General features: G+C 56.1%; 1 protein-coding gene across 6 annotated transcripts in view; it reads right to left on the bottom strand.

The window, feature by feature from the left end:
- The window catches only part of HSPG2 (heparan sulfate proteoglycan 2), a 100,922-nt gene that overhangs the window by 69,609 nt on the left and 17,748 nt on the right, over positions 1–13,565 (bottom strand). For all 6 annotated transcript variants that reach the window (XM_058304161.1, XM_058304162.1, XM_058304163.1 and 3 more), the window contains exon 2: positions 327–462. In XM_058304161.1, coding sequence (XP_058160144.1) covers positions 327–462 — 136 coding nt within the window. The remainder of the gene's footprint in view (positions 1–326; positions 463–13,565) is intronic.

Genomic DNA, 13,565 nt, shown 5'->3' with positions numbered 1-13,565 from the left:
TGTTCCTCTGTGTTCTTCTCCTGTGTGTTTACTTCCAGGGCTCCAGCAGAAAACTCAAACTCTCTCCTCTGCCCCGTCCTTTTCTCTGTGAGTCTCCACCCACCAAGGAGGCGGGGACTCACCACCCTACTGAGGTGGCTGAATCAAAACCCCAATCTTAATTTAATCAAGTAACAGTGAAACCTCTGAATCTAATACAATCTAAAATGTCCAGAGGAACAGGCTAGTTTACAAACATAATCCAATATCTATTTGGAATTCATAAACAATACCAAACTGCTACAGTCCCTCACCCCTCCACTCCCATCCTCTGGAAACGCACTCACCTCCGGAGGCATCACCAGCCAGCAAGTCCTCATCGTCAGAAAGGTCCGAATAGCTCCAGCCAGCCCGGCCGACTGTGACGGTCTCTGCGTCCTCAGGCAGAGATAGGCCTTCGTCTGCCCTCCGCCCATGGACCACCTGTGGGAGACCACACCGCAGACTGAGGCCCTCCAGCTCTCACCAAGTCCCACGGCCCTTCCCTTCCAGGGTGCCCAGAGTCCCACCCCAAAGCCCCCCGGTGGCTAAGTCGGACTTGGATAGATGGAAAGAGCCAGGCTGCGGCTGAAAACATGGGTTTTGACTCTTTCTCCAAACCCCATTGATTCCCAGTGGCCTCAGAGCCCAACCCTGCCAATTCACCAAGTCTGAATGAATCCTCAGGAAAATTAAAACCACTGTGGTAAGTGATGACTTCTCTTGCTCTGGAGAAGACGGGGGACATCCAGGATATCACTGGACAGGGGGACACAGGCAGTTAAAGGGGTGAGCCAGGCCATCCAAGATAGGGGACATGGGTGGGTGGAGGGTCCAGGGTCCATGTGGATGGGGGACATGGGCTGAAACTAAGGCAGCTGCCGCCTCCAACAGCAGCTCCTCCCCTAGTCCCTCTAGCCACTTCTTTCAGCCCCAGTCCCCAGGGACTGCATTCCAGCCAAGTTGGAGAATTAGCTCTGGCCCTTTCAGCCACGCGGACAGGGTGTGTGCGCCAGGCAGCGGGGGGTGGAGCCCGGCAGCTGGGCTGAATGGGGCAGGACAGGCATGGGGTCAACCCCACAGACTCCTGCTCCACAGGAGGACTGCTGTGGGTCTGTCCCCGCAGGCCTGGGCAGAAGAGTGCCTGCCCCCTGCAGCCATCCTTTCCCAGGTGTGGCATGGACAATGGGTGCCTTTCCCCCCTTAGACAAGATTGAGAGGTTTCCAGAGGAGTTTCACCAGGAAACTTAGAGGAAAACAAACCCAGTGGAGCCCAGGGGAGCCCCAGTGCCCCCGAGCCCAGTGTGCATGGATTTGCAATAGCCAATTCTGTGCTTCCAGCCCACGGCCTGGTGAGAGGGCCTCAGACCCTGGCCTGGCCTCGGCGCCATCTGGGGAGCCAAGCCAGAAGAAGTGGTCTTGCTTGTGAAAACTGAACCCAGCCCTCGCTGGCTGGGCAGGGTGGTGGCAGCAGGAGAGGCCCAAGGAGGAGGGAAGTCCAACTCCCCCTGGCCCTTCACCTCTGTGCCTTTTCTTACACCAGTCCCTCTGCTGTATGCCCTTCCTCCCTTGGTTTATCTGGCTAACTCCTCTTCATCCTGCAAAATTCAGCTTCAACATCGCCTCTACCAGTAACAAAAGGAACAAATTACTGATATTCTCAACAACGTGGATGAATCTCAAACACGTTATGTTGGTGAAAGAAGCCAGACAGAAAATGCTACATATTCAGTGAACTAAGCCAGGCACACAAGTACAAAAATGGTATAATCTCACTGATATGACATAATTAGAATAAGCAAACTCACAGGCTTAGAATCTAGAATAAAGGTTACCAGGGGATGGGTGGAGGTAGGGAATAGGGATTTAAGGCTTAAATTGTAGTTTCTATTTAGGGTGATGGAAAAGTTTGGTAATGGACAGTGGTGATGGCAAGACAACATTGTGAACGTAATCGACAGCATTGGATGATATATTTGAATGTGGTTAAAAGGGGAAATTTTAGGTTGTATATATGTTACTAGATTAAAACTTTTTTTTTTAAATCCATGGGATTGTATAAAACAGTGAACCTCAAGGTCAACCACGGACTTTAGTTACTAGCACAATTATAAAAATGTGTTTTCATCAATTGTAACAAATGTACCATGCTCATGTAAGGTGTTAATAACAGGGTGGTATATAGGAATTATGTATTTTGTGTATGAAAGTGTTTATACTTAATACCACTGATTATACACTTTGGATGGATTTATGCTTTATTAATATGTATCAATAAAATTGATTTGTTAAAAAAAAAAAAGGCTACATACTGTATAATTCTAATTGTATGAAACTGTAGAGGGGAAAAAAATCTAGCCTAGAGTAGCCCAAAGATCAGTAGCTGCCTGGGGCCAGTGGTGAGGTGGGGTGGGCTGGGAAGAGGAGAGGCACCAGGGAACCTTTTGGGTGATGGAAAGGTTCTGAATCATTGGGGTGGTGGCTCCCCAGTTGGACACATCCATCATCAAAGTGTATACTCAAAGGGTGCACATTATTATAGGTAGTTTGTACCTCAACCAAGAGGACTAAAAAGAAAATCCGGACTCCTTGCTCTTCCCAGCCACCTCCTCCCATAGGCTGGGTTCACGCCTCTTCCTGGGCTCACATGGCAACGGAAGGGACAGAAATGAATACATCTCTCCTTTATCAGCACCTCATGTTCAATAGATACTCAAATGGATGGATAGATGGACAAAAATGTCACCTCTTAATTCTAGCTGCTTCCTGAAGGTGACTTGCTGTGGAGGTGCCATCCAGCCCCACGTGGTGGACCTGCATCTCCTTCCCTGGGCTGGGAGCCCTTGAGGGTAAGTTTAGGTATCATCTGGCCCCCTGAGGGTACAGTCCTGCCCGCCCTACTTGAGAACTGTAATGCCCCTTCCGCTGTAATCCATGGGCAAATCCACCACCTGTTTCTTCTCCTATCCCCCCTTTCCCATCCCCATCCTAGTGGCCAGTGGACTCCTGGGCTGAGCCCATGGGGTTCATGTCCAGGAATGTGCGTTAGGAATCTGTTAGAAATACAGAGTCCTGGGCCCCTTCTCAGAGCTACTAAGTCAGGCCCTCCCTACTGCAGGCAGGAGTTACAGTTGTAAATGTCTAAGCGATTCTGGCAAGCACTAGTTAAGAACCACAGCACCAGCCCCTACCGGGGGATCTGCCTCCTTCCCTGGCCAGGGGTAGAAAGCAATGTTTCCATTGGGTGGGGTTGGGTCCTGGGCAGGTCCTGATTGACCCAAGGGGAGTATGAGGCAAGGACTGGTACAGGGGCACTGACATTGGGCAGAGGAGGCAGCCCAGGCAGGAAGGATTAGAGAGAATAGGCTTGGATCCTCCCCGCCTGGAAAGGGCTCTCTCAGTCACTGACATACCCTCACAGCCTTCATTCCACAGGCAAGCAAGGCTTTGGAGGGCATGCATGGGGCACAGAGATTTCTGGAACCTCTAGACACCTCTGTCTGGAAAGGAAAACCCTAGTGCAATGAACAACGGCCATACCTTCTCCCAGGGAGGGAGGAGATGGGGTTGGCAGAAAGGGGCAGTGCAGGGAGCTTGGGACCGGACAGGAAATTGCAAAGTGAGATTCAACTTGGAAAAAATTCCAGGAACACACATCTGCAGTGAGAGGGAAAAGAGAATCCAGAGCTTGTCACAGTCTGGAAAGAAGCCCCTCTCTTCTGGGGACCTCAGGGAATGGGACCCCTCCCTATGGCTGCCTGCCCTTGCTTGCAGCCCCCTCCCCAGGGTCCATGCTCCAGGGTCACATCAAGGTCCATAGCAGAGGACAAGTCAAGCAAGAGCAGAGACTTCATTTGTAAAAGACGGAAGATCAAAAGGGTCTAGCAGCTGGATTCTACATCTGGGAAGCAAGATGGAGCCAGTCAGAAATGAGCCTTCTGGAAAGAGCCAAAAGGAGCCTGAGTCTTGACCATAGAAGGGAACTTGGATCTAGACCTGGAAAGTCCAAGATCTACTGGGGGAACAACAACAGCTCACACTGGCTGAGCCCTCCCTGGGCACCAGGCCTGGCGCAGGCACTCTTGGAGGTGAAAGACCAGCGTCGGAAGTGTTAACAGCCCTGCTGCAAAGATGGGAATGGCGTAGAGGCAGGCTGGAGGGGCTGCTAGCACGTGGGAGAGCTGGGATTGGAGCTCTACTGGTCTGGCTCCAACGTCCCGGCTTTGCCTCTCGGCTGTCCCATCTCTGTACCCAGGGCTGTGGGATGAGCTGGATCTGAGGCCCCAAGGCCTCTCGGCTGCACTGGACCGCCCATTTCCCAAATTCACTGGACGCTGACAACAACGCTTTGAGGTAGCCGGGCAGTGTGAACGGCTCCCCTTTACAGAGGAGGAAACTGAGGCCCCAGGGGAAATGACCTCCCAAGACCACAGGAGAGGGGGGCAGAGCCGGGACTGGCCCAGGACGTCGTGGTTTGCCCTACCCCAAGCCCTCTGCTGAGGGAAGGAGAAGGGGCTGAGCTGGTGCTCCAGGCTGGCCGTGAGGCCTAGGCAGGTGGGCAGTGCCAGGGAGGCCAGGGTTGGCTGCTCCCCATACCTGCCGGGCAGCCCCCAGGATGGCCCCCAGGATGCCCGTGCAAGCTGTGCCTAAGGTACCAAGGAAGCCCAGCAGGGGCTCCGAGGCCAGAGGCAGAAATAGAAGTCGGGCTTCCTGCCCTCCAGCCTGTCTCTGGCGTGAGGGAGTCCAGCTTCCTCCCGGGGGAACCCGGTACTTCAGGCAGGTGTTGGGGCAGGATGGTGGGCTCGAGAGCTGGGGTCCAGAGGGCAGGCCTGGGCCGGAGAGGAAGGAGCCAAGCAGACGGGGGGGTTTCCAGACTCTGCGGTTCCTGGTGGGAGGAAAGGCGGGGGGTGGGGGGTAGGTTGACTCATCCAGGCCAAGGCCAGAGGACTGTTCTAGCACGCTGGGAACAATTGCTTAGGGCGGGGGTGGGGTGGCCCCCCCAATGGGCAGGCGCTCCCTAAACACAGGCGGGCACCCACTCCTTGAGGCTGGGTTGTGTCCAGGTCCCGCTGGTGAGCGTCGGGACCAAGTCCTGGAGAGGCCCTAGGGGCCAAGAGGCAGAGGCTGGCCCTCCTCTCCCGGCCTGGGTGAGGATGCAGAGAGTCAAGGCTGGCTGGGAAGAAGTTAGCATGGAGGAGAAGGGTCGGGCCATAAGAGACGGGTACAGAAGGCAGAGAAGATTTGGGGTATGGGAAAAGGCACAGATTTCAGATATAGGGGATGGGATAGAAGGTTTGGAGTTTTTAAAGGTTTTTTTTGGTGAGGGTTGTGGGCCTTGCAAAGGTGATGCATATAGTAAGAGTTTCTGGTGCTGCTAAAATCAAAGCTGTAGGGAAGATGGAGGGCTTTCTCCATGCCAGACCCTGTCCTAACACCGTGCGTGGACCATCCCCATGATCCCTTGCAGGAACCTGGAAAGGTTGGCAACCCAGGGCCCCTATCCCTCATTGCAATAAGGAAGCCCAAAGAGGTTTGAAAACCAAAAAATGTTTTTTAAATGTGTTTATAGCAAGCTCATATGGTGCCAAGTCCTGACCTGAACTGACATGAAGCTATTAATAGCATATTCACTCCACCAAGGATGAAGAGTCATACGTTTTGCTGCAGAAATTTTAATGTTTTTGATTACGGGTGTTGTCCCAAACGCCACTGAGGGTGTCACATCCCAGCATGCACTTGCTCTAGATCGCCTTTCTCAAATTTGAAAACTTCTAAATTCCCAAGGGTTTCTGTTAATGGACTGTGAACTTGTGTTATTATTGCTTCCATTTTACAGACGAGGAAACTGAGGCTTGGGGAGGGTCATTTGTGTTAAGTGGGATCAAGCATGTGAGGCACCCAGTGCAGTGCCTCATAAAATAAGTGCTCAGTAAACATTAGACTTAGGGTCACGGATGGGGTGGGGGGAGGTGTGCGGGGTAGAAGGGAGGAGCGGGTATAGACAAGGCCTTAAACGTGGGGATGTGAGACAGGCGTGGGCTCAGGCCTGGGCCAGCCTCTGGGGCTGGGATGGGGGCCTGGGGCTGGACAGAGCCCTGCATGGGGGTGGACCGCAGGGCCAGGCTCAAGTCCCCTGCCTGCTCTGAGGCTGCCTGGGGACAGACCCCAGCCCTGCAGGCTCCCTGCTCTGGCCTGCCCCAGAGACATTCTTCACATGCCTTGGGCGGTCAGCCCACTCCCTCTCTCCCTCCTTCTCCCGCCTGTGGCCTGGGCCTGGGGCTGAACCCCCACCGACTCCCCCACCCCCCAGCTGGGCAGGAAGGTCTGAGCGCAGTACCCAGGGGGCTGCAGCTGCTCGGGGCAAGACTCCAGGCATCTGGGCCGAGTGAGCTCACCCCATCGAAATCCAGAGGCAGGGCGGGGGCGGGAGACCGATGGGCCCCTGCCTGCCCACCTGCCTCCTTCCCGAGGCCGGGGCCCCTTCCTAACTAGCTCCCGGCCAGGGGGCCAGCAGACACAGTCACCCACGGCCCCCAAATCTCCAGGGAGGGACAGGAACCCGGACCGATTGCCCCCTCCCACTCTGCCACTATGCAGGCTCCCAGGTCACCCCTAAAAAGCCATTCCCCCTACTCGGGCGGCACCCCAGGCTCCAGAGGCAGGTGGAAGTGTTCCTGTCCCACACCCCCAGGCCGCCTGCTGGTGGCCTGTCCATGGCCAGCAGACAGCAAAGGGGAAGGAATCTGTCGGGACAGCACATTGTTGTGTCAACTGCTGGAGGGGGAGAGCCCCGCACAAAGGCCAGAAGGCCCTTAATCCCCTGGCGGGCTGAAAGGGGCGCCGAGCCGGAAAGGAGGTGGCCGCAGCCTCCCCTGGCATGCCTGCACTGCCCGTGCCCCCCGGGCGGCCTGCCAGCTTCCCACACGCCAGCCCCCTCGGCGGCGGGACCTCGGCCAGCCAGTCGGCCGGGAAGAATAAGGATCCCCAAAATAGGGAGAAGGGCCGGCGCTCGTCCAGTGCCCACGTGTGCCAGGCGCTGAGGTCTCCTCGAGGGTCATCTCACTTAAACCCGAAAGCCCATCACGCAGATGCTGGTGGCATCCCACTCTAGAGTCGAAAACTAGGCTCGGAGAGGCGAAGTCGCACCGCCAAGGCAGGGGCAGTCGGGCTGGCACCCAGGGCCCTGCTTCTGACCCCGCTCTCAGTGCGTTGGGACCAGGGACCAGGACCTGGAAGGGTGCAGGCCTGGCCTGGGTCCTGTGGGGCACAGGGGGTGGGCCAGGCCTCCACTGAGGCCACGGGAGTGGGAGGCTGAGGTCTGAGAAGGAAGGGGGCTGCGGGAGCCCAGAAGAGGGCCCCTTCACTTGGGAAGGGGAGGGGGTCCGAGAAGTCCTCTCAGCTGGTCTGAAAGAGGAATTCGGGGGACAGAGGCAGGAGGACACACGCAGAGGCCTAGAGGTGGGAGAGTGCACGGCATGTTCCAGGGATGGAGGAAGGCGGCTGCAGAGGGACAGGTGTGGGCGGAGCAGCCCCAAGTGGGCTTTTACGCCCTGTGGCTGTGCTGACGACGTGGTGCTAGTTGTGGAACCCACTCTCCTCAGTCTCCCCAGAGTCTCTGCACTCTCCCCTTGGCCCCTCAGACACCCCAAGTATGTGTCTCCCCTGAGCTGAGGTGGCTGTCTGCCAGCTTAGCAGGAAGCCGGTAGCTGCCGGGAAATGCTCCCACCCCACCTGCATGCCACCTCCAGCCAAGGCGGTGAGGGGTTCAAAGGGGAGCCCCCTCCGGGCTGGGCCATCCAGCAAGAAGGTCCCCAGGGGTTGAACACCGCCTGCCAGCACTGTCCGTGCCAACGGCGCCCGCGGCGTTCACGTGCCTGCAGCCCGGTTGGTTCTCAGGTTCTCTGGCTCCTGGGCTGGCCCTGCTGCCGGGGCGCGCCAGCACAACTGTCCATCTTCAAGGCCACACGCCACACCAACCTCGGGGTGGGCAGCCTGCTCGGGCCTGCCCATGCCCTCCTGGGTCACCGCCCACACTTCCCGAATGAAGACCCTGGCACAGCACCAGGCCCACGGGGGCACTGGGGGGAATGTTCCACAACTTGTCGGAATGAAATGCCCGAACACCAGCGACCACTTCCTGAGCCTGCTAGACTTTCCCCTTGCTCTCAGCTCCCCAAAGGGTTAGAAGGAGTCTTTATTCTGAGCAAAGAGGCCCTATAACATCTGGCAATCACCACCACCACCCCCAGCGTACACACACCTCCAACCTCACTTCCTACCACCATCTCCACAGCTCCTGCCTTCTAGTCACATTCACTTCCTTGCCGGTCCTCACAGCAAGCCCCTTCCCACCTCAGGGCCTTTGCACTTGCTGTCCTCCCTGACTGGGACACTCTGAGCCCAGGTATTTGATGGATTATGCCTTCAGTTCCTCAGCTTCTGCTCAGATGTTGCCTCTGCAGAGATCTACTCCCCACCCCCGGCCCTGTCTGATTGGTCTTTATCACTGACATTCCAGTCTATATTTATGTGTTTATCTGTTTATTATCTGTTTCCCCCACTAGAATATAAGCTCCATGAGCACAGGGAACTTGTCCATTTTGCTTATTTCTATATCCCCAGTGTCTAAAATGCCTGTCACATAGTAGATACTCAATAATTGATTAATGCATGGGTTGACAAATGAGGAAACAGAGGCTCAGAGAAGTGACTTGCCCGTAGTCACAAAATTGGAAGAGTCAGGACTTGAACCCAAGGCTGCTGGTTCCAAACTCAGAACTCTGCAGGACCCGATCCCTCCCCGCCTGGAGCTTTCCTGCCAGGGGGCCCTTCTCTGGGCAGACAAGAAGCTGCCCATGGTCGCTGAGGAGAGAGCTGTCCCCCTGCCCAGACCAGGGGCGGGGGCTCAGAGGCAGGCAGGAGTCGGAACACTGGGGCGGGTCCAGGGCCCTGCGGAAGCAGCCAGGCCAGGCCTCGGTGACTCCAGGCCAGGCCTCGGTGACTCCACTCAGGCTCGCTCCCGTGGGCTCCGCAACAGGAAAAAACAGGCTGGCTGACCGACGGCTGCGGCCAAGCAGACCAGCTCCCCGCCCTCGGGGCTTTCCTCAATGCTTCCTGGAGGGGGCAGGCAGGACCCAGCCCCTGGGCCAAAAATAAGAGGCAGGGGCCACTCCCTTTGAAGGGCCCGCCATCCCTTTCCTTATGACTAAAGCCTAGTCCAGGGCACACTAACTCTGCGGGGGGGTGACATGTCTGGGACAGGCGGGTTCTATAAACTGAGCTGTTCCCTAAGTCGTAAATGCGTGAATACTATGATGGAGGAAGGCAACTATTTAGTGCTTCCCAAACTTGGTTAATTTGGAACCCTTCTTTACGCAGAGCTCATAGGACCAGAGTTCCACAGAACACACTTTGGGAATACCCGCCCTCCTGCCAACTAGCAGGCTTTAGATATAAAGTTGTGACCCACAGCCCTCTGTGGGGTTCTTGAAAACACAAAAACCGCTAGTCCCCACGGCGGGAAGTGCCGATGGAGGAAAATCAGGCAGGCTGGCTGGTGGCGGCAGGGGTAGAGTCTCTCCTTGGAGAGGCCATCTCTGCTCTGAGACCCCAGCATCCGAACAACCCCAGACGGGACCTACCCGTCCGGGCCGCCAGCCTGCCGCTCCCGGGTGGCGAGTCCCACCAGAGCGGGCAGAGTGACCCAGTCCATGTCACTCCTGCTGCTAAGGACTGTCCACAGATCTGAAGGTGTTTTCAGGAGCACTCCGCTGCTGGGGACAGAGAAGGGGCCTGGGGCTTGCTGGTGGCAGGGGAGGGGGCCCAGGCCTGAAGCTTCCAGCTCGCCCTGCTCTCTCTGGCAAACCCCTTCCCCTCTCGGAGTCGCAGCCCCCCCCCCCCCAATCAAATGATGCCCCAGGCCTAGATCCGGGGTTTCCTGTCGGCCCTCAGCAACCCTGGTGGCCACGCTGGGAAGTGGGTGAGATGGAAGGGTGGTAACAGGTAGAGTTTAGGGCCCTTCCCCCAAATAATAGCTTCAACCAAAACAAATCAGCCTTTTCCCATCTTACATCCTGTCCTTCTACACAATACATCTGGTCCAGCCACGTAATGGCTGTAAGGCTGTGTATAAGCCACTTCACCTCTCTGAGACTCAGTTTCCTCATCTGTAAAATGGGCATGATACTTAATAGTAATAGCATCTACCTCATTGGGTTGTTGTGAGGATTAAACAAAAACGCAAAATGCTATGAACGGTACCTAGCACACAGTGAATGCTCTTTAAGTGTCTCTATAGTTATTACTGTTATTTTGATTGAAATAAGGATTTCACTTGCTTAATAATAATAAAGTTTGAAAGCTATCATCTTAGATGGCCTTGACATTCTACTGAAACCTTGAAATGGTAAAAATTCTATGCGGTGACTCCAACCAGCAAAGGAAGGAGGGTTAGAGGAGAGAATTACAAAGTCTGAACTAAGCCACAAGCAGTGAGACTATGGGGAACTGCCCAGCAAAGGGTCACTGTTTATTTAGTTATACCGCCCCCTCCCACCCTGCTCCAAAAAAATTCAAGGCAGCTTACAAAGATGCACACATTGCACAGCAAGAGAAAATAAATGAAACAGATGTAAGAAAAAGGGGGACAGACAAAGCCAGGAGTGAGGCAATTACATAGAAAGCATGAGCCAAGTCCCAGAGATCTGGGAAAGGGGCCGTTCGTTTGGCTCTGAGCTTTCCAGGGGCCAATGGGAAGAAGGAAGCCTGACCAGATCCCGGATGCTGTGACCCAGAAGGTGGAAACAAGGCCGCTGCTTAGAAGAAGCACAGCTATTACTGATTCTGGGAGCAGGAAATGTCCCAAGGACAAGGTCTGTCTGGAGCCCTTTGTTGCCCTTGGCAGTGGGGCCGGCATCCCCCCGGGCTGAAGACCGAGGGGGCGCCCCACCAACCTCACCAGCATCTCTGGTCTAGGCAGGATTAGCCATCCCTCCCCAAGCCTGAACACAGCCAGTGCCCAAAATAGCCAGACGCAGGACGGTGCCAGGAGGCCCGGGGTGGGGGCCTGCTGAGGCCTGCCCACGGTGGAGGGACGGTGGGCCAATGCACGCACACCCCTGGGGCACAAAGGGGCACCTTCACTCAGGCACGGGCGTCCCCAGCCAGCAGGCTCCCCCGCAGCCACACGTTGCACACGCAGGACGGGCGGGGCTCCGCCCTTCCCACAGGCGGGCCTTCCTGCAGGAGCCAAACGGGAAAAAAGTCTTCCCAGAAACACCACCGCGCCATATAGGGAAGCGCCCAAAGACCGCCGCGCGGCTCCCCACCTCCAGGGCCGGCCTCTCTCAGGATCTCAGGATCTCAGGGTCCTCCGACAGGACACCCCGTGCTGACGCCTCCCTGGGTCCCCCAGCTGCAGGCCAAGACAATGGGGGCTATTTTGGGCAGCGTAGGGTATTTAAAACTCTGGCTGGGCCTTGTCTCTGGGGAACAAGAGCCTTTGGCCTCCTTAAGACCTTCCTGAAATTGTTGCTGCCCAGACTGCGGCGGCGGCTGGGTCCTATGACGCTTTTCCCAGCGTCCCTGCGGCCTTGCGGCATTCAGCAAGAGCATCTCCTCCTCCAGGAAGCTCACAGGGCTGCCCCCCACAATGAGCTCCTCAGGCCAGGCAGTCCTGCCCAAGACCCTCACTTAGACATACTCCCTGGGAATCATCTTCTCTGGGCCGGGTCTTCTCATCTGCCAAGTATGGAGAATGATACCAGTGTACCGAAAAGTGCTGCGGAGGCCACAGAGGGCTCTACCAACAGAAAGTTTCTGTAATGAAGATCAAGTCGTGTCTCCCCAGCTACCCTGTAGGCTAGAATGTAAGCAGGGACAGAACTTGTCTGTCTTTCCACTGTTCTTTTTCTAGCAGCTGGTACACAGTAAGCACCAAATAAATACTTGTTGACTGATAGAAATATTTGCAGAGTTAGTTTGTAACCCCCACAGAACCACCCACTGGGTAAGGTGCACAGGTGGTTAATAGTTTGGTTTTTTTTAAGTTTTTTTTTTTTATTTCTCTCCCCTTCTCCCCCCGACCCCCAGTTGTCTCTTCTCTGTGTCCATTTGCTGCATGTTCTTTTTTTTTTGTCCGCTTCTGTTGTCAGCAGCACCGGAATCTGTGTCTCTTTTTGTTGCGTCATCTTGCTGTGTTAGCTCTCCGTGTGTGCGGCGCCATTCCTGAGCAGGCTGCACTCTCTTTCGCGCTGGGCGGCTCTCCTTACGGGGCGCACTCCTTGCGCGTGGGGCTCCCCTACGCGGGGACACCCCTGTGTGGCAGGGCACTCCTTGCGCGCATCAGCACTGCGCATGGGCCAGCTCCACACGGGTCAAGGAGGCCCGGGGTTTGAACCGCAGACCTCCCATGTGGTAGACGGACGCCCTAACCACTGGGCCGAGTCCGCCCCAGTTAATATTCTTTGATGATAACATCGCCAGCTCTCATTTTTCAGTACCCAGGACATACGAGGTATTATGCTACTTCTTTATGTTGATTAGCTCGTGTAATTTGCTTAATAATCCCAACAGGCAAAACTATCCTATTTTATAAGAACACAGGAGCTCCAAGTGTTTAAAGCGCTTGCCTGAGGTCCTAAAACTATTAAGTGGCCAAGCTGGGACTCAGACCTCAAAGTCACAACAATCCTGCTGATCAACACAGAAGAGAGGCAGTGGGAAGAGCTCGGCTGGAAGCCAGAGGGCTGAGGGCCGAATTCAGCTGCTGAGGAGCTGTGTGACTTTGAGCAAGTCACTTGAGCTCTCTGAATCTGTTTTCCATAAACACGGGGGCATTAATTCCTATTTCTCAGGGTTGTTAGTATGATCAAAAAAGCTAAGGGATAGGACCACCGGCCCTATATTAGCCCCAACCCCTCCCCAGGGGCAGAGGCTGCAAGGGTGGTGGGGGAGGAAGGCAGGCGGCCCGCTGGCTCTGGAATGAAGCTCAGCAGCTGCTGACAAGGAGAGGCGTTGGAGAGCGCTGGTCCCAGCCCAAGCCCGGGAAAAGGTAGTGGGGAGGAGCTGGGGCGTCACCTCTGGCCTCCTCTCTCACCCGTCCCTGCTGACAGCTGCGGGGGCCCCAGAGCCTCAGGCCCCACAGCAGGCGGGGGCAGGCGCTCTGGGGTCATCTCATGATGCCAGCCACTCAAGTCCCAGGATGCCCTGGCCCCGCCCGGCCCGCTGGCCAGGACACGGGCCTCACCGCCCCACCCCACAGCACTTTACCCAGTTTCCTGGGAAGGCGCGAGTGGGGGTGTACGGATGAAGGAGCCGCAGGCTTGGAGCCAAGGTCTGTGGGCTGAGCATGGAGGAGCCTGGAATGTGGGTCTGTCCCACGACCCTGGTGGGGAGGTGGGGAGGCAGGACTGGGTGGCACGGGGGGGTGCTGGAGAGGCCTTTTGGCTTTCCTGGCCTGGGCTGAGGCCCTTCAGAAGAAAGGCTCTGAGCTCGGCCTTGCCCCACCCCTCCCCAGGCCCCCCTCAGCCCCCTCAGATCCTGGTGGG

This window comes from Dasypus novemcinctus, chromosome 9 (assembly GCF_030445035.2).
Source record: "Dasypus novemcinctus isolate mDasNov1 chromosome 9, mDasNov1.1.hap2, whole genome shotgun sequence".
Taxonomy (NCBI): Eukaryota; Metazoa; Chordata; class Mammalia; order Cingulata; family Dasypodidae; genus Dasypus; species Dasypus novemcinctus.
The sequence above is the reverse complement of the archived record's forward strand: the minus strand, read 5'-3'. Positions and strand labels throughout refer to the sequence as shown.